Source organism: Papio anubis, chromosome 4 (assembly GCF_008728515.1).
Source record: "Papio anubis isolate 15944 chromosome 4, Panubis1.0, whole genome shotgun sequence".
Classification (NCBI taxonomy): domain Eukaryota; kingdom Metazoa; phylum Chordata; class Mammalia; order Primates; family Cercopithecidae; genus Papio; species Papio anubis.
The window spans coordinates 57,014,689-57,036,218 of NC_044979.1; the positions used below are offsets into that span (position 1 = coordinate 57,014,689).

Sequence of the window (21,530 nt, forward strand, 5' to 3'; positions counted from 1 at the left end):
ATGTGCTTATCTTTGGCTTCGATTAGTTATATTAGAAGCCAGATACATGAGGGGAAAACCTGTATCTAATATAGGTTTCCCACCCCACTATTTCTTCTGCTATGAAAGCACTTACAGTAATATTGTGGGTGGCACAATTGTGCCTCCTGAGTGAGCCACTCTCAGCATGATCAAAGTCCAGAGTAAAAGCATTTGTGTTGTTGAAGGAATCCAAAGCAGGGATTCATTTAAGGAATAAGAGAACATTACATGTTGAGAAGCTGGTTAAGAACTCTGAAAGGGAACTTGTTTGTGCAAACCAGTGAGAAATAGAGAAATGAATGGGAGTCACTTTCTAATTCCTATGTTCAACAGTGTCGGTATTTCAGTAGCTCTAGCAATGACTTTTGGGGATGGAACATTGATGGGTCAAAGTTTATAATGACACAGAGAAGGCAAAGGCACTAGGATAAGCACCAGTTGCATCTATTACCGGTATTTTTAAGGCAATCAATGAACAAATGATTGGAGGTTTGAAGAAAATTCACTGCCACAACCAAACCCCAATAGAACCTAAAATGAATGGCTAATTGGTTGCTATTTGGAGGATTTACTATAAGGCAGAGGTTTGTAACCATGATGCCACTGAAAGGGGCGTGCCTTAAATGTTACAGGTGTGCCAAGACAGCTGGGGATGGTTGGGTGAGGTTGGTGGGGACCAGGGGTAGAGCCTCCTGGGGGACTGCCTCTTGCCCCCATCAGCCTCATTCGTTTTATCTTAGCGTGTTATATAAATGCCATCAATTTACAAGTATGCCAAGAAGTGAAGGAGGTTGAAAAAACACTGCCTTATATTGCCTTGAAAGGGGAGCTGGGTTAGTGTATTTAAGTGATTGTTTAAGATAATTTCTTGACAGAGGTCGAGATGAACAAAAGAATTCAAAATGTTAGGAGCCACTTTCATTATGTAATCAAAGGTAAAAGTAATAAAAGTTAAAAGGAGAGCTTAGTTAATGAAAAATATGACCTAGGCCTCAAACTTACCCAATACATTTTTACACACCAACAAAACTAACTTGATACCTTATTTTCCATGCTGATTCCTGGCATCATGTAATTTAGAGCTGGAAGAGGGTGTAAAGACTATCTTCCTTTATATTTTAAATGACAAAAGGACACAGGAAGACCAAGTGACTTGCTCAAGGGATACAGTATTTGGTGGACAAGCTGGAGTGAGCCTTGGGCTCATTGTCCAGTGTTCTTTTCATTTAGCTTAAATCTCCGTGTTTTGAGGCAAGAGTAGACAGACCTTGGTTTTTGTTTTACTTTGTGCCTCCTCTAAATTCAGTGACTATTCAGGGTCTGCATGGTTGGTGAGGTGATTTTGGTGGGGGAAATCGTAACTCACATCACTCCTATTTCATTTTTATTTCATCCTTTTTAGGAACAATACTCTAAAATGTCATAAAAGACCTGTTAGTGAAGTTTTAAAATCTCTACGCTAAGTTTTAATCTCCATAGCCTATGGACATCATCAAGGACTTTGAGAAAGTCACCGGGGTGCTTTTCCTTCCCTGAGCATCAGATTGCAGTGGCCTTAGGGAAAGTCCAGAATGACCAAGTCCAAACTTCAACCCATGCTGTAGAAAGCACACATGCGGAAACAAAGATTTTCAGCACCAGTCTTGAGCTGAAGGATTGTGAGGAGCCAGCAGCATGCTGACCAGTGATGTACTTACGGATAGAGACAGAAGATGAAATCAGCGCCACTAGAGGAACACCAATGGAGAAAGGAAGGATTGAAAAGTTTATTCCCTTACTGCTGACTGTTTAGATTAATACTATGACCACTGTCCTGAATATGTTCTAACCTGCTGCTTGTTATCCTGTATATAAATTTAGAAATTCCCTCAATAGCCTATCAACCTCCACCACCAATACCCAAGCTGCTATGTGTGTCTACCCCATATATTCTGACACAATCTTCCTGACAAATGACAGAAAAGGTGGAGACTTTCAAATTATAGAAAAGGGTCACTTCATTACTTGTACCAAAGCCCTTCTTGGGAACGTCTGGTAGGAAAGAGGTTTGGTGAGGAGCTAGGAAGCACCTATAAGGACAGGTGCTACAGCTCTACAATAAAACCTGAATGTCAGGACTTGGGTTTTGAGTAGGGGAGGACCAAGGATCGGCCTGTCAACGTCATTGCACATAGCCCCTGGACATTTTACAGAGCAAGCATCTAATCCACTCAGAGTCAGAGGCTACCTGAGTCTTCTCTAACCTGTGCGTGCAGACCTCAGTGAGAATGAAAGTAGTTAGTCAACAGCAGAAAATGCTTCAATTCCCAAATATACCAAAGTTATCTATTTTGGTGGTTTCTAACATTATTTTCAATTTTCTATGTTTATCAGTAATGTAGCAATGAACATTTTGCATATAAGTCTTTGTTCAAATCTTTTAAAGAATTTAAGGTGAAATTGCCTATTATAGTTTATTTTTATTCAAGACTTTGTTCTGGAAACCACTTTAGTTTCCCTTGGGCCCAATTTTAAGTCTGAAACAAATACATAATATTTTGCATAATTGGACAAAAATGTCCAGGATGCTTCCCTGTTCTCACTGGAAGTCAAGAAGGATATTCTGGCCGGGCACAGTGGCTCATGCCTGTAATCCAAGCACTTTGGGAGGCCAAGGTGGAAAGATTACTTGAGCCCAGGAGTTCGAGACTAGCCCAGGCAACATGGCAAAACCCTGTCTCTACTAAAAATACAAAAACTAGCTGGACATGGTGGTGCATGGTGGTCTAAGCTACCCAGGAGGCTGAGGTGGGAAGAGGATCACTTGAACCCAGGAGGTGAAGGTTGCAGTGAGCCCACATCATGCCACTGCACCACTGCACTCCAGCCTGGACAACAGGGTGAGACCATGGCAAAAAAAAAAAAAAAAAAAAAAAAGAATATTCCTGCACTACAGATAAAAAGCTTCTAAGCTTCTAAACCTGTCTGCTCCTATGCAATGGTTGGCCTACTCGGTCACTGACCTTGGAAGGAAGCAGCTTGCTCCTTCATTACATGGATTGATATAAAGTTTCTTCCTTATTTCCTGGGGAAGTAATATTTTGAAAACAAATCTGTGAGCCTTTGGTAAAGAGCATTACTAAATGCTAGCAAATAAGTAAGAAACCCTAACTCCTAGTTTCCCAATTAGCTAAGCCTCCCTGGTCCTTGGCAAAGTTGTTGTCTTGGCTGAAGAAGCTCTGGACGTATCTCCATCCATAGGGAGGGAAAGTTTACATTTGGGTCTTTCTTGTCTCCTGTCTCCTCTGATAATATTCAATAGCAGCATGTTTGTGAGGGAGATTCTAAAAGACATCCCCTTGAGTCTGAATTTTGATGATTTCCATGACTTTTATAGCTCATTGGCTTGTGAACTCTGGAGAGAGAAAACTGCAATTCTAGTCTGAAGCTCCGGCAAAAGCACCTCAGCTGGACTGGCTTGGCCACCAATACTCCCATGGCCCCCATTGCTGACCTGGGCTGTAGTTTGTGGATGGTGAGAAAGACTGTGTTCCCAGAAGGGCCACATGTGAGGAAGGGGACAGGGAGGGGGAAGCTGCCCTCAGAGAGATGCTCATCTGTGGCCCAGATTTAGCTGTCCTCAGAGAGTGGTGGCTCTGACTAATGGCTAACAGAACCTATAGCCAGAGTAAACTCTGCACTACCCGACAAGAGTGAGCTGCTGGAATGAAAGGTAATTCCTAGAAGGGATGGTGTGTAGATAGCAGCAATGACATATTTAGTGCTTACTCCGAGCCAGTGCTCTTTTGAGCACTTCCACATATTCATTGAACTCTCATAGCAACCCCCCGATCGAGGTATTAAAATGTTCTTTTCTTCACACTGAGGAAACTGAGGCCCAAAGAGGTCATGCAACTTCCTCAAGGTCACATGGTTAGTAAATGCTAGAGCCATGTTTCAAATCCAGATAGTATGATTGTAGAACCTGGGCTATTAACCACGCCCTTTCCTTGCTTAAATGTAATGATGCTCCTATCAAAGGCAAAACAGCACTTAGTTCACCAAGAAAAAGCTTCAGAAGCCACGAAAACAAAAACAAAAATGAAAAAGCAGTGAATGTGTTAATGATCCTTGGGCTCGGGTAAGCCATGAAGAGAAAAACAATGCAAGCTCTGGGAATGATCGTGATTCTTGGGCACCTGATAACATAAACCTCGGGCAGTCTCACAGAGCCCCAAACCTTTGATATTTTGACCAGGGATATGTGGCACAAGGATGGCTTTTACCATTCATGAGACACTTTGCATTTCTCTTCAAAATTAGAATTCAGAATTATTACAGATGTTAAGTATGAGGTAGCATCAGCTCAGAAACCTTTTAGGTGCATGGTGCATGTTGCAAATTACATACTGTAAAGGCAACGTGCTATCAGTGAATAGCTGCTTTTGCCACAGAGCACGGGGGCAACTTGCATTTTAAATTCCCTAAATTGAAAAGAAATAAACATGTGAAAAAAAGCCATGAAGCATCATGAACTCTAGGATATATTTCCACTCTCCAGGGTGAAGTAAAATAATATCATTTTGAAAGTGGTTAGAATTAATTTTTTGAGGTCAGTCTGATGTCATTTGGCAGGAAGAAAAATTCGCATGTTAATTATAAGCATTTGTACCTATTGTTTTCCAAATCTACTTATGCATGGATTTTATTTGCAATAGGAAAAGTGTTTCTTTACATAGTAAGTGCACGTGTACACACACACATACACACACACAGACGCATACACACACACACACATTCCCCTATACATTTAGAAATAAGGCTGTTATACTTCAAATAAAGCTGAGACTTTAAATACATGCTAAACACTTTCATTGTGGCAATATACTTTTTATTTTTATTCTAGTCCTTTAGGTATTCTGCCCCAATAAACAATTTGAAAGACTGGAATAGCTGCAAAAGCTCTCTGTGAACACTTTCTTCAAGTGTAAATTATTGGAAGGCTGTTTATACAATTCATGAAAATTCTTAGTTTTGTATCCTTTTAATCTTGGCGACTCCATCGTACTGACAGAATTCTGCTTTTAGTCTACGCTTAAAGTTGGATTTACTTCTTCAGCTTATCATGAAGAAAAAGAGAAATGAAATTGTACTTTCAGATGTATGTAATTTGGCTTCTGCACATATTCGCTGAGGTTTAATGCTTCTGTAGTTTTCACTCCTGAATTTATCAAGGCTTAAACTAAACGGGGCAACTCTTTCCATGAGGTTCTGGTGGTTTTCTTCTTCTTCTTCTTTTTTTTTTTTGATAACATTAACTTTATCATATAAAGTTTTAGTCATTCTCAATAACTTTATTTCTTGAGTATTGTTTAACACTCACCTCTCCCCTATCCCACATGTGCTAGAAACTCCCACAGTTTATAAGAATTTTAGGACTACAACGTATGTGCATTTATTTAGTTTCTCTTAATGCTCCTTTATTCTCGTGTTTCCATACCCAACATTTTGGGTCAAATCACTTCACCATGAAAAACGCACATATTTTCCTATCCTCTTTTCTGTTCTACTGTTTGCAGGCTGCTGAATGAGCTCTGGAAGAGCGTGGTAGAAAAGGAAAAACAACCAAGGGAGTCTGAGAATCTGCAAAGATGGCCAGTTGGAAGACAAATATGGGCCATGACTGTCACCTGTTGTATAGACTCATAGAACCTTAGAGCTGGAGGAGCTTCAGAAGCTGCATTCATCTACTTCTCTTCCTTCTACTGCTACCTAGGGAAGAGTGAAACCGCCTTTGCCGAATTGTAAGTGAGGAAACTATGACAATGAAAGAAATCAGACCTAAATGACTCTATCTTGCTTCTAACCTTTAAGCTGTCCTTGTTCATTCCTGGGCATAGGCTGAGCTAACTTTGAGAAGGAATTCAGTTCATGGTTTGACTTAAACAAAATGGATAACAGCCCTTTCCCTGAAAGACCCCCTTCTTGCCTGGGGACCAATCTGCCTTTGTAGGACTAACAAATTAGCTACAGTTTAGGGGTCGTGCAGCCTCTGGCTTCTAGAGTCTGAATCTCCCCAAATTGCTCCTGGGGATAACATCACTATTGTGAAGCCTAAGATCAGTGCTGGAGATATTTTGCAGACCCTAAACTCAATCGATCAGCTGACACCACCCAGACCAGTAATCTGGCTTAATCAGGTCTGCCATCCCACCCAGGAACAGAAGACAGCAAGAAAAACTCACTTCGACCCCCTATGATTCCATCTCCAACCCAACCACATCAGCACTCCCCATTTCCCAAGCCCCTACCCACCAAATTATCTTTAAAAACTCTCATCCCCGAGTGCTCAGGGAGACTGATTTGAGTAATAAAAGTCTGTCTCCCCGCACAGCTGGCTCTGCGTAAATTACTCTTTCTCCGTTGCAATTCCCGTCTTGATAAATTGGCTCTGTTAGGCAGCAGGCAAGGTGAAGCCCGTGGGCGGTTACAAAGGCGCCAGTGTCTCTGAACCCATAGGGATGTTTAAACAGCCTTCTGACTATGTCTCATGCTCCCATTCTTGCTTTCTCCCCCACCCCCAACGCCTTGGTTTCAATTTCCACAAGCATTTAGACTCATCTTTTAAAAATATAAGTCAGATTTCACTCCACTGCTTAAAACCTGCCAGTGGTTCCCACGGACTTAGACTACAGTTGAGACTTCCACCAACAGCCCATGAAGCTGGCACTGTCTGCCTCCTGCCACTCTCCTTGCTCCCCGTACTACAGCTGCACTGGGCTTCTCTGTATTTCTTGGATACCAAGTTCCTTTCCACCTTAAGCCTTCTGCCTGGACTGATTCTTTCTGCAGATCCTTTGCATGTCTATTTCCATTCTGTTGAACAGTTCTCAGTCAAGTTACTTAGAGAACATTCCCTGACCTACCCATAAAAAGAAGCACCCCTCCTTTCACGGCAACATTACCATATCACTCTGTTTTCCTTTCTTCCTAATTTACAAAAGAATGAAGAGCTTTTATAGGGGTTGAGGAGTTGAGGGCATTAGTTGTGTTCTTGCCTTCTTGAGCCAGAGGTCAGCAACATTCTGCTAGTCAGTGGTATGTACACCTTATTTGTGCCCACAGCCTGTGGCTTTCAGGCTATACGGTATGTCCGCAACAGTCTTCTGGTATACTTGTCCAGTATTCGTATCACTGGGACAAATCAAAACAAGACCCCTTATTCAAATACAGGCAAATTTGGGCACTTACTTATAGTGGATCCAGACTCAGGCCTGTTCAGGGAGCTGATGATGACAAAGCCGAAGCCCTCGTTCTCTTTGCGGTGAATGACCACATCACTGGTCTGCAGGCTGTGGGAGGCGAAGCCTTCAGGGGGAGAGGCGTTGCTACTAGGGGCAGCGTGGTTGCTGTTGGTGTAGGTTGCGTAGTCACTGCGTGGAGAGCTGTGGTGGGTGGATACAGAGCCTGGACTTCTCCCGTTCTCTGGGCAGGGCTCCCCTGGAAAATATACCACACACAGGTAATCAATTACTTGACAAGAGTCTCAATGAATGCTTCGTATGTACTAGGCACTGTTCTAGACAGTGGTATTGTTACAAGCCTGGTTGACTTGCTTCTCTTTCTCCCAGATATGCAGAGCATTTGAAAAGCTACAGACCTAGGCGTGGAGCTCCCAAGGTCTTGCTTGTTCTAGTTTTCATAGCAAACACAGGTGAAACCCCTCATCAGCCTCCTCTGTGCTATTACTGATTTATATCTTCCTCTTATGAGGACTGCAAACCCTGGGACAATGCCTGGTTTTAGATATTGAGGTTCTTCTTTGCATAAGAATAATTTACTGAAGATGGTCAGAAAACAAGTAGAATCTTAAACTATATGGTGCATAAGAATCACTTAAATAAATTGTAAAAAAAGTACATCTTCACGGGCCACCCACGGAATGTTTTTTCAGTAGGTCTGGGCACAAGAATCTGCATCAAGTTTCAAGGCTACACTTTGAGAAATGCTGCTGTAGATGTATTATAAGGAGGGCTTACAGCACAGGGGTCATCCCTGTGCCGTAAAGTTAACTATCATGCATTTTTCTAAAGAGCTATAGTTATGCTTTATAATATTCTGCTAGCCTAGAAATATTGATTTACTTCATGAATGTGGAAAATATACTTCTTAAAAGTAGTTTGCACAGCTTTTTGTATATCAGCCATATCACAATGAAGTGATTTAAAAGAATAAATTAAGTTGAGATTTTCATTTAAAAAATAGTTTGCTCACTGTAGGATCAAATCTAATTTCAGGCTCTGAAATTATGAAGTTTGAATCTCTAAGGAGCTGTTGAAGGTCTTTTCCATTTTTACAGTCCATCTTAATATAAAATATACTCTATTATCAACCAGATAAACCAAACCAATACTTTCATGAGAAAGCCAGCATATTTACATGGAGAAATGATAGAAAGTTGGCAGTCAAAAGAAGCTAGTTTTTGAAATGAAAGTTTATCTGTCATTCAGAAAGAATTTCATCATTTTAATTTAATACCTAGGTATTGGCACTCTGATGAAGAGAACCAAAGTGGGCACCTAGAATAATGTAATTAGAAATAGGGCTGGTTTCATTCCCATCTTAAAATTTGATTAGGGTACTCAAAAGATGTTTATGGAACAGAGGAATAGTAAGAGGGAAACAATCACCATTAATTATTCCATTTTGGGTCCCTAGGTATAGTATCCTATTTAGAACTCTGGAAGGTGTCCCATATGGCAAGTTAAAAATAATTATCAAAAGTTCCAATGAAGGCTGTTAACCTTACAAGCTACAATTCCATTTTGAAATGAAAATGTCAGGGAAAAAAAACAAAGACTGCAAGAGATGTTTTGTTACACCGATACCTTAAAAAAAAAAAAAAGCTTCATTTGTTTATATACTTAGATTTTAAAAATGGCCTAACCCAAATGTACTCATTTCTTGTTTGTAATTACGGAATGAATGAGACCCAGGCTGTTGCTTGTTATTACTTGGTAAATTTTATTTTTCTTTAAGATCTAATTAATCATATTTAAATAAAAGAAAAAATGGATGCTTTTTTGTCAGAAATGTACCGAGGTCATAAGAGAACAGAATGTCAATGTCAAAGCCTTTCTTTCTGTTCAAACAGAATTTAAAACTTCGCTTGTAAATTGTATCCTCCCTGCTGGAACACATCACCCAAAGACAAGTTGTTATTGTCTTGGTACATCACATGTCCTTTATCAGTCCTTGTACAAGTTGGAAATAAAGTGATTGGAGATAGTCAGGAAGAAGAAAAACAAACAATTATTATGCTGCTACATTAAATTGAAAATCTCCTCGAGTTATTGGACCAAATCAGCAACTAAACGTCATAGGCAGTGACAAGAGAGATCTTATTTTCTGGCTGTCATATTTTAGGAGGTTGAGAGCTGTGGTTGTCAGTAAGTCAGCAACAAAGAAGAATTATCTGTCTTTGCAGTAAATGACTGGGAGTGGCAACGTTACAGGTTCTGGCGAGAGAGAAAATCATTGACTAAGTCAATTTGAGGATTCCCGGGGTACGTGAAAGAGTCATATACATTAATAGGATACTTTTCTATTGCCTTTGCACTTCTCTTTCAACTTCCAGAACAAAGTTCTTTATCTTTAGCTGAAAGAGCATATTTAAAATCAGGAAGTTAAGAAGACTTCGAAGTTCTTCCTGGGCTTGTTCTGGGCCCTTGACACTTGAAAACTGGTCACATGATTGTCTTTCAGGGACTCACCCCACATCATTTTTCTACTCATCTGGCTCTGGACCCAAGTGAGACTGTCTTCTTTCTAACAGTCCTTCCTACTGCAGGGCATTAACAGCCTTGTTTTATAATAATACAGTAAAACATCATAAAGTGACTAAATATCATGTATTATATAATTTTTGAAAAGAAAACACTAATTTCCAGGATCCCTGACTCATTCATCTAGCTCATACACAAGTGGCTACATAGAATTCAGTCGCTTAGTATCTACTCAAGTCAAATAATTAGTATTTTTTTTTTTTTTTGAGATGGAGTCTCGCTCTGTCGCCTAGGCTAGAGTGCAGTGGCATGATCTTGGCTCACTGCAAGCTCTGCCTCCTGGATTCATGCCATTCTCCTGCCTCAGCCTCTAGAGTAGCTGGGACTACAGGCATCCGCCACCACGCCCGGCTAATTTGTTTTGTATTTTTAGTAGAGACGGGGTTTCACCGTATTAGCCAGGCTGGTCTCGATCTCCCGACCTTGTGAATTCTGTAACCATATAGACCTTGCCTGCTTCCAGGGTGTGCCTGGGTTTCTTCTCAGGACTGTCCCTGGAAGGATGACAGCATTGAAGACAGGCATATTTTGCCTTGAAGCACAGCTGAGGCAATGGGGTATATGTATGGACAGAGCTTGGTCATATGGGCTGTGATATCCACATGCATGTGTACCAGGTCCCTCGTGGTCCTCATGGGGCAGCAGCAGCCCACAGGCTGTGACACTGAAAATGTTAGGGGCTGGCCTGCCTACAGGCATTCGTGCAGACATTCCCAGTTTATGCTCATCAAGGCAGACAGCTTATGTAAATGGGTGACATGGTTGCAGACAAACAACAAGGGAATGCATTTAGAATTGGCAAAAAGTGTAGTCACCAGGATCAGGGAATGTACTGGCACCTTCAATACTGGCTAAACTTTTCACCCGTCTGCCAAGATAACCTCCCCTTTCTTGGCATTAGGTCAAGAGTTAGACTTTCCCTTAGGTGTCAAAGAAAAGATGCTGATAGCTTTAAGACCGACTCTAACATGTTTTTCTGAAGTCATAAAACGTTCTTTCACATCAATTCTAGATTTACACTTTAGGAAATTCCTCAGAGACATGGTGTGCATCCAAAATAATGTGCCATTAGGTTGAATGTCTCAAAGCTGATCTGCTAAACATAAAAATATTTATGCTTTTCAGTGTAATAATTAAAGCCACTCTTCTAATATCCTTGGGAAAAAAAAACCAACCAAATCCTGGAGCCGGAGGCATGGATAAGGCATCTTCTCTCAAAACTAACACAAGGTGAAAGTGTGTGCTATTACTGTTTGGGAAATAAAACCAGAGGCAATCTATTATCCATAGTTGCCTGCTGAAACAATAAAATAAAAATAAATGAATAAAAGAAAAATTGGAAGCACTACTTGATACCTTCTTCCTTTACTCAACAACTTCTCACTTTTGAGAAGCTAGTTTATCTTCTGATTGAAAATTCTGGCTTTCTAGGCTAGGCAAGGCGTCTCACACCTATAGCAGCACTTTGGCAGGCTATGGCGGGTGATCACCTGAGCCCAGGTGTTTGAGACCAGCCTGGGCAACATAGTGAGACCCCAAATACAAAAAATTTTGTATTTATTCTACCAAAAAAACCACAAAAATTATCTGGGTACGGTGGCACATTCCTATAGTCCCTGCTATTTGGGAGGCTGAGGCAGAAGGATCACTTGAGCCTGGGAGGTTGAGGCTGCTGTGAACCGTGATTGTATCACTGCACTCCAGCCTGGGTGACAGAGTGAGACCCTTTCTCAAAAAAAAAAATTTTTTTTTGCCTTTCTATCCTTAGTATGTATATTTAAAAATAACTCAATATTTGTGGCAAGTTTTTGTGTTATCTCAATTTTTACTCAGCATTTAACTAACCTTTCTGTATCTCTCATAATGAATGTGTTATCTTTCTTGAGCATCAATTAAGAAGCCAGTGCCCTCTGTCTTCTGAGGTGGGGTGGGCATTTGTACAAGCTGAGGCAAGGGGAAGGTGGAAGCATGTCATCCCTATGACCTTGCTTCTTCCTAGCCCTTTCCCCACAGCGCTGCTCCTTTGTGCAAGGGGGTGGCAATGCTGCTCCTCTTCCTGCTCCTATCTCTTCCTTAGCTAATTGCTCACTTCCCCTCAGCTTTGAACCATCCGCTCCTAAGCCAGGCTTGCACCTCCCACTTGCCTTTGGTTAGGAAAGCATAATAATAACAAAACAATGACAACAACAGTCCTTGAAAAGGCATCTCCATTGTCATATTCATTTGTAGTTGTTCCTTCTCACTTTGAAGAAATGGCAGCTATGAAGAAAGGTCACCTTTCCATGCCTGTTTTTTAAATCTTTTCCATCCTATTTCAAGGCGTTACTTTGCTATCAAAGTATCCTTTGCTGAACTTAATATTTTCAATACTGATGAAGCTTTCAAGGAAGAGTGGGCTGAATTAACTTGGAAGCTCTCCTGGTGTGAATGAGCAATCTGCAGCAGAACATTTTCAAAAATTAAATGCACTTGAAATGCACTCAAAAGCCTAACTGAGTAAAGTTGGTAAGAGCTGCAGCAAAGAGCATCTTTACGGAAGTCACATGATCCACAAATTGCAGGAGTACATTTTTGCAGCATTTGGTACACACTTCAACAGCTTGGGTTGATTAAAAGAAAATTTAATTTGCAATAATCAGTTGGTGGCAAGGGGAGCATGAAATTATGTTGGTACATTGGTTTTGCACTTTGCGGTATATTTCCTTGTAAATCAGGTATCTTTTTAATTTATCTTTAGGTTATAGAACATATAGCACAGCAAACTTTTTATTAAAACTTACTCTGCAGGGAGAGAGACAGTTAAATGTTAATCAAGCAAGCACTGTCTTCCTCTTGGCATCTAGCCCAAGGATAAAGCATAATTTAAGATGCTTTACTTCTTTGGGTCAAGTGACATGCCATGAATTTCTGAAGACAAATGGCACCTCTTAGCAAAACCTCTATAAGATACAAGATATATAGCAGTCTCTACTGGGGAGGGCTGACAATTCTTTTGACTTGCCCTTTTAAATGACCGCCCTTGCTCATGGTCTAGTTTCTAGGGGGACTTAGAAAGAAAAGGATTTTCATCACATGAATATGCCTTATCCTCCCTACTAGTCATTCACAGTCTGTCATTAGCCTGTGGTCCTCTTCTGGAATGCAACTGGTATAACAGCACATATGGGAAGACTCCCTGCATTACGGAGTGACATTTGCTAAGTTCTAACACCTTCTAATTCACTAGGGGAGAGGATTGTGGTAGAATAGTGTAGGGGACAAAGTAACATAAAGAAATAAACACTGGCCTTAGAGAGAAGAGTCCCTCTCTGCATTGTCACCAACTCACTGTGGACTGCTGGGCAAGCTATCAAACCTCTGGGCCTCAGTTTCCTCATCTGTAACAAGAGGAAGCTCACATAGCTAAGGTCCTTCCTACTTCTAGTATTGATGATTCTGTATGAGGGCTGTCAAGGGGTGGAGCAGAGAAGCCAGCGGGGTGCTGGGGCAGAAGGTGACAGCTGAACATCATTGGAGTTGCTGCCTCTGTGATTCACAGAACAAAGGCTGGGTGGTTTTGAGGGGAGATAATACAATCCTAATGCTATTGAATGCTCAGATCCTTAAAAAAACAGTGTGATGCTTGTAACTGACATATTCCTTAAAAATATAAATAATTTTTTGTAGGGTTGATACGGTAAAGAGAGATAAGTGGAATCATACTATAAATACAAGGGCTGACTTTGAAAAGTATGTCTTTGGTGGATTCCTTTATGAAGCTGAGAAAATGGTTGTAAAGGGAATAATTATTTCTAATTTATCTGTTTCATAAGTTTGGAACTATATGAATTGTGTTTTCTTGGAGTGAGGTACAGCTGCATTTTTTCTATATCAGAGCAACAGCTTTACTGTTACCTTTTATCAGGCTCTACAATGAAAGCTAATTTTCCATCCTGGTTGCCTCATTATGGCATCAAAATGCTGTGACTCTTGGTTTGCAAACACATTTTCAAATGGCATATTTTCTGTTACTATCTTGTTCTTCTTAGAACTAGCAACTACCAGAAAGCAGAGAGCATACCTACCTTAAATTAGCCCCAGGCTATTCTAGAAATTTTTAATGAATACATTTAAAATACAGGCCTCAAAGACTGGATTTTTGTCCAGTGGGGTGAAAATCAGCACTTTCAAAGTCATCATTACTTTTGGAATATCTAGGTTGTTTCCTTCCTCATATAATGTAAAAATGTTGATTTAATATTTTGTTTCATGTGGCCTTACCGTGTCTCACAAAAACATCTTACCACCTAACTCTCGATTCCTGCAGCAGGCTCCAGGTACATACCTCCACATAGCACCTTTCTTCTCACAGTGAGGTTGACCTGCCCATTGCGGGCTGCGTGGTGCATGAGGTCGATGACATAGCGGTGGGTTTTGCCGGCTACTGGAATCCCATCAACATACACAAGCTCATCTCCTGGGTGAAGGCGGCCATCTCTGTCGGCTGAGCCCATGGCAATGACGGCTCCAATCAAAATCTAGAGAAGCAGTGAGAAGGAAAGGACATTCACATTTCAAACCTTCTTTTTCTTTTTTTTTTTGAGACGGAATCTCACTCTGTCGCCCAGGCTGGAGTACAGTGGCCCAATCTCGGCTCACTGCAAGCTACGCCATCTGAGTTCACGCCATCTTTTTCCTTTTTATATACAGTTATATAACTTGTGGAAGATGTGATTCTCACATTCCATCCCTTGCCCTCAAATCTGAGCATGCACTTGTAAAGTAAAAAATGAGACATTGGAAAGATGCCCTTCCAACTCTGTCAAGTTGTTTAGTGCTAGAGATAAATATTTGGAACATGCTGCTGACTGCCATGAAGTTTTGGGGACACCTGCTTTCTGGCTTATCATAAATGACGAATACCCTTAAGGAAAATTCTAATCCCAAATAATCTGATGCTAATTGGCTGAAACAAGGTGAGGATTGAATTCTGGCTCCGTTTCACATTTGTGTGGTCTTAGATAAAGCTTCTTAAACTCTGTGGGCCTCAGTTTCTTCACTTGCAAAATAAGAAAAATAAAAATCAGACCTACTTCATGGAGTTCTTGGGAGATTTGGATGAAATAACTCATGTGAAGCATTTAACTTTTTTCATGGCACTTAACAAGGGATCAAAAAGAGTCAAGGGCAAACTAGCTGTTGCACATTGTTAAATTCTGATAAAGATGGAAAGTTTTCTTTTTCTTTGCTTTGAAAAGCTAGAGGGTAAGGAGAAAATAAAACAAAACAAAGCAAACTCATAGTTGGCTTTTTCCGGCCAGCTGACTTACTCAAAAAAATCTCAGACCTTCTCCAGATTTTTGCTCCATTCTTTTGAATACCTTTTCGGAGCACTGTCCTCTACGCAAAGGACATTCCCAGTTCTGCCTGTTCCCTGAAGTGCTTCTGCTGTTTAGGTGGCTACTGTGCCAGGAAGTGAGGAGGTACCCATCTGGGAAATGTGGTTGTTTTTATAATTCCCTGAACCAGGGACTGTGATGAAAGGCAACCCATAAGGTTCCCCATGTCCCATTAGAGGCACTCAGTTTAGTATCAATTAGCAGGGCTTTTTTCTTTCTCAGAGGAAAGAAAATAGTATTAAATATTTTAACTTTGCTGTTTAACCTATAAACAATTTTTCAAACTCATGACCAATAGGTCCCCCTTTTCTTTTGCCAGTGGCTTAGCCACACAGCAGCTGATGGCAGTGGTTACCATTAGCCTGATGATACTACAGAGGCTAAGTTTTATTTTAAATCCCTTGCTCCCAGATTGATTTCCTTCAGGCATAATCATTTCTTTCAAATCCCCTATCTGTGAATTCCAGCTAATTTGCAGAGTTGCTCCATCATGACCTTTGGGCTTGCATGTCTTCAGGCTTGGCAGCAGAACCATTCCTTTGTACTTAGTCTCACTGCTCAGAGAGGCCTGTTAACATGACAGCCAGAGCTGAATGCCCAGGACTTCTCAGGTATGTGCAAAGTTATAGTTTGAAGGGTGTCACAGCCTTAGTCCATGGAATAGCTCTCTTTCTACACAGGAATGAAAATTTCCCACATGACTTCTGCTTTCCCCTTATTCCTGGGGAGTGAGGTAGGGTGAGAAATAGATTTGCTTCCGTGTGGAATATTAAGTGTTCTGACAAATGATTCATGATTGCTGTCACAGGACAGGCCTGACATCTCCTGCCTTAGACTGGCTGCACAGTGCAGTTCTTTCCCTGCAACCCACAGTCCGGAAGTTGGGTATGCCCTGACATTCTCCACTTTCCCTTCTTGTCATGCCAACCTGAATTTATGAGTTTCTTTATAAAGATGTTCCAATCTATTCTTCAAAAGGCTCAACCCGCTATGGAGCACTTCAAAGATTTGGTAAGTGCTTTGTGCAAAAGCCAGTTAAAATAAATGTTTCTCCACTGCCCCATGAAAAGGTGCATTTAGTTGGTTTGGCCCAAAGAAAATGCTTCAACCTTTAGCTTTCCTATACACTTTAGTGAGAGTTTACAGCTAGTTATAGAGGAAAAAAATGGCTTGTGAACTTCTTGGCTGGTTAATTATCAACTTTAAGGTATAGTTCTGATTCTGACTGATGAAAGTAAAACACAAAATAGTGGTTACAACTGAGAGAGCCATAGCTGCTATTGGGCCCTATACAAAAATAGTAAAGATGAAATTTCATATCAGAAAGTTCCTCTCTTGCTGTAGGAGAACAGCAAGATATACAGCAACATTTACAGACACTCTCGACATTACAGTGTGTGCCAGCAGTTCAATATCATTTATTGAAAAAAAGAGCCCAGTAAAAGATCTGCTTTTCTACTATATTGCTGTGATATGAAGTACCCCCCTTATTAATTAATTTATTCAACAAATATTCATTGAGCCCAGGATACGTTTAGGTGCTAGAAATTCATCAGTGAACAATAAACAAAAATCACTACCCTACAGAGCTTCCATTCTAGTGGTCAGACAATCATAAATGTAATAAATGTGTAAATTATATAGGATGCCAGAAAAGATTACTGTGGAAAAAATACAGTGGTTGGGAGTGGTGTCAGTCATGTGGCCACAGTAGTGCTAGAGTTGGTTAGAATAGGCCTCTTATATATTTATTTCTAAAGAGGCAGTATATTCCATTACCCCTTCAATTGAATATCTAATAAATAGCATATTCAATATAACACAAGTATAAATTATATAGTTTTACATAATTATTGTATGTATATTATTATATAGTTACATTATATAACGTAACCTTAACTGTGTTTCAAAAAAAGGTTGCCATACTGTTAAATAAACTTGAATTGAGCTGAGCATGGTGTGCTGTGGGGGTGCTCGTGGTACCTGCTCATTAGCGGTATTGTACAGTTACATTTGCTCCATCAGGCGCTGCAGCCTTTGCTGGGCAGAGGCTGACCACTTGCACCGTCATTGCTTCCAGCTCTCCTGCCGCTGTGCACCTTAGCCTTTGGCATTTGGCACCTTTGTGCATTATATTTCACTGCTGACACAGAGATAGCTCGATGTCTCTCTCTATTCCAGAGAAAAACCCAACTTTTTGTCGTTTACTTCCAATATGATTTGTCCACTTGACACATTCTATTATTTCCCCTTTGCCACCGTAGGGATTGGATAATCTAGGATTCTGTCTTGCACTGTAACTCATATTGGTTTCCCAGTACATACATTCTTATGTTTGCTTAAGCTCTTGCGAACATGCCTCAGGATATCTGACCCTTTAAGTCAGCAGTTCTCAAACTTTTGGATGCATAGGAATCATCGGGTGAGCTTATTAAAACAGTTCTGGACGCACCCCATGAGAGTCTGAGGCTGCAGGTCTGGGAGGGGCCTGAGATTCTGCAGGTTTAACAAGCTCCCAGGAGTTGAATGCTGCTGGTCCATAGATCAGTCACCCTTTGATAGCAAGGCTCTGATTCTTCTCACTTCCCAATAGCCACAGGATCTTTGGTCTCACTGATCACGTCCCAAGTTGGCTGAGCACAAGACCTGCGCTCCCTGACCCATCACAGTAGCTGCTTTCTAGTTCTGCTAAGGCACCTATTCCCCTTACCATTGGTGCTTGGATCAGGATCCCTTACTTACCAGGTCACATCCTTTTAGTCTTGCTGACCCCTGGCCCACTGGCCAGTGAGCCTTCCCAGCCAACTCTAGCCTTGCCCCATTCATTACCACCCTCTAGCCCAGAGGGACTCTTCAGCCTCAGCTGACCCTTCAGTTCCACTACTCAGTTTTCTCTTCTCTGCCCTCTTGGAGGAGGGTTTTTTTTTTTTTCCCTCTCCTCTCCCCATTGCTTTGGCCCTGAAGGAAGAGCTTTGTGGCAAAACAGAGCAAGAAAGAACTTCTCCACGAACAGCTGATCTGTGGCCCTATCTTTTCAATCGCCTTCTCTAAAACCCCAAAGAAACAAAACAATTCTACTTTATCTCATGCTGTGAGGGCACAGAACAAAACAGAACATTTGATGTGAAATAACAGCAATTCACATTCAAGTGGCTGCGATCCCAGTAAGTCAGGGGAGAAACTCACATTAAAAAGAACAAAAAAACCAAAAAACCAAGAAAGACACAAAGAAACCCAAAACCACCTTTCCAGGCCTTTTAGTACCTTTAATTCTTTTCTGCACTGCCCAGTGTTAGCCTAAGCCCAGGAGATCTGCTCTGTAGTATCTGTAGCCTGGGACAACTTGTCACTGTGGTGAGCAGATTTCAGGCTCTTTCCTTCTGAAACTCTTCCAAGCAGTGCGCACCAGACTCCTGTGCCAAAGACTAGGTCTGTCATTGTCTGTCTTTGAATGGCTTTTCTCCAGTGCAGTGTTTTCCAGATCTCTCCCTCTTGATGCCTTTCCATCTCTTTTCAGCTCACAGCTGGAAATCCCATTTTTGTTCCTTTCTTGCAACTTTTCACTTCTTTCTATTTCTATTGTTATTTAACTGTGAAAAGTATTTCCTCTTGCAAGAAAAATGCCCATATGCTTTGTCTGAGCGGGAGTCCTGCTGTTCATTATTTGCTGAAAGCCGTGCTGTTGTGTTTAATGTGCACCCTGGGATGTCAATACCATTTCGTATATATGGAGGCAGAAACCCATTTGATGTACTTATGAGACCTCCTTTAGTTGAGACCAAATCACCTTACACGCCTCTCCCTTTGTAGCTCACTAGCAACTAAATGAGGCTAGCACATTTTGTTTGTTATCTCTGGACTTAGAATGTAGAAAAGCTGGAAGGAAAGGTTTATGGGAGATCTTTACAGTTTCACTCTCCTGGACAGGGTCATTCTGAGATTCAATATTCTGGTTTTCAGGACTAATTTTTTGGCTTTGTTTGCTTTGGAGAGACTTAAGCTGCTACTTTATGGCTTAAATGTCAAAACTGTAACTTGCAGCATGAGTATGTCTTAAATCATTCAAATGAAGGAATAAACCAGAATAAATCTAAGTAAACACAATAGGATAACCAGCAATCCATGTAATCTGAGGCGGCTTATCATAAATACTTGATGCCTGCGCACTGGAGGGGAGAAAGGATTCAGGAATGCAAAGCCAATATTCAGAAGTGATAGGAACCTGGGAACTTGTGTACAAACCAGGCAGAAAGATGTCCTGAGGCTGGGTGGTAACCACGGCTGCATTCACACATCTGAGCTTCATTTTGAACAGGACGTCTTCCATCCTGGTAACAATTCTATTGCTTCTGTGCCAGGCAAAGTCCAGCAAGACCACTCTCCTCTTGAGTCAGCCAAGACTATTCCCTCCCTATGACTCAGTCATGCAATCCCTTCTGCTTTTGGAGGAGGAGGGGAGCAGTTGAAGATAACATCTACAGAATAGGATGCTGGCTTACCCCCAAAGCAGACGAAGCATGAGCCAAGGGGCCCAATGAAGTCAGAATTTCATTTTGTAAAGACTCTATTAAAGTAAGTATCATAGAAAGAATCAGAAACTTTGTCGCTTTGCCTTGTATTTATTTTATAGTTTAATGTTATTTGTATTTATAAATGGGAGAAAAGACCTGATAATCTTTTCAGTGCTTAGGTTAGGTGTTTAAAGTATCTGGCCCTGGTTGAAGGCTCCATTGGCATAAAATATTCATCTTTCCAATGTCTTTTAATTCAGTCCTCTGGGATGGGTACTGGGATGGGAATCACAAAGATAGTAGCTTTAAAGAGTAACACAGGCATACAGGAGTTTTGGGAACTGCAGCCAGGCTCAGTCTAAAAGGAACCATTACTTAGTTCCAGCCAGTCGTTGTCATGGAGAAAGGCAAGCTCGATGTTGCTAAATTTAATTTTCAAGAGAAGATGAAAATCCATTTTTCAAAAGGTGAAATTAATTGATGCTCAACAATTGTAAAATACTGGGGGGACTAAACAAAACATGCTGTAGGGCCGCCAGGATGCTATCTCTGTTTCCAGGACTAGGCCACTTTAATTCTGCAGAGCCTGTAGAATTTAGAGGCCTCAGAAAAGATAAACTCCAGATCCTTACTTGTTCTGAGAAGCTCAGGTGACAGTTTGGACTTGGTAAAAAAATACTCTCTTCGATTCCATTTAATAAATACTTATTATACCAGGCTAGGCTTGGAAGACATAAACACCATTAAATTACAGTCCTTGCCTTCAAGGAGCTCAGAGATTAGTAAAAGGGGAAAAAAAGCATGTGAGTCAGTCTATTCTGGAACAAACAGAGAGCTCATCTTTCTGGTGGAAACCCCTTAGGTTGGTAAGTTTGAAGTATTATGTTAGTATAAGTGCAATGGATTCTAGATGGGTTTACCCTTAAATGCCCTGTATTTATTTCAGCTAGTGCTCAGTGTCCCACAGAATGATACAAAAATGGCCTTAATTTTATTTGTATTTTATTTGTATTTTATTTTGAGCATGGTTTCATTTTGTTATCTTTTAAGCACGTGGCTTTGCCATAAATAATTTGGTCTCAGCCCAAAGCGAAGTCTGGCCATTCTCCCTGGTTACTGAAAGGAAACCTCAAAACTCTTGGAATTAGGAGCGTCTTTGTCATTCATGGTGAGCCCCTTTGACCATACCTGATGGTTTATGCTAAGATGACTCAGGATGGGGCCAGCCATACCAACAGTCTTAGAGTAGGAGCTGACCATACCAGAAAGACCAGCGAGGTAATTAGTGGGTTGCGCCTTTGAGCCACATGATATCAGCCTGGCCTCTGGGGAAGAAAGGGGCCCAAGACTGAGGTCATCCTTGTGGGCAATGATTCAATCAATCACGCCCATGTAACAAAACACTAGGCTAAAAATCCTGGACACCAAAGCTTGGGTGAACATCCCCGGCTGGAAATCCTCTCTGCATGAATGCTGGAGGGTACCATGTCCCTAAGGGTGATGGAAGTGTCACATTTGGAACCCTTCCAGACTTTATCTTGTGCACCTCTTCTTTTGGCTGGTTCTAATTTTTATGCTTTCACTACAGTCAAACGGTAATCATAAATACAGCACTTTCTTGAGTTCTGAGTTATTCTAGTGAATTACCGGACCCGAGGAAAGCTGTGAGCACAGGACAGTTCTCTGGGTGGCCTTGGACTCACCCAAATTTTTCCCCATTTTCTCTTGTAGTTCTCAAGAGTAACTATAGAAGGTGCTAGGAACACAACATCTTGAGGTAAAGAGGGGCTAGCCGG

General features: G+C 41.1%; 1 protein-coding gene across 10 annotated transcripts in view; it reads right to left on the minus strand.

Moving 5' to 3' along the window:
- LOC101024293 (membrane-associated guanylate kinase, WW and PDZ domain-containing protein 2) overlaps positions 1-21,530 on the minus strand; it is a 1,445,327-nt gene that overhangs the window by 114,409 nt on the left and 1,309,388 nt on the right. For all 10 annotated transcript variants that reach the window (XM_031665959.1, XM_031665957.1, XM_031665955.1 and 7 more), the window contains 2 exons: positions 14,170-14,362; positions 7,252-7,500 (listed from right to left, as the gene is read on the minus strand). In XM_031665959.1, coding sequence (XP_031521819.1) covers positions 7,252-7,500; positions 14,170-14,362 — 442 coding nt within the window. The remainder of the gene's footprint in view (positions 1-7,251; positions 7,501-14,169; positions 14,363-21,530) is intronic.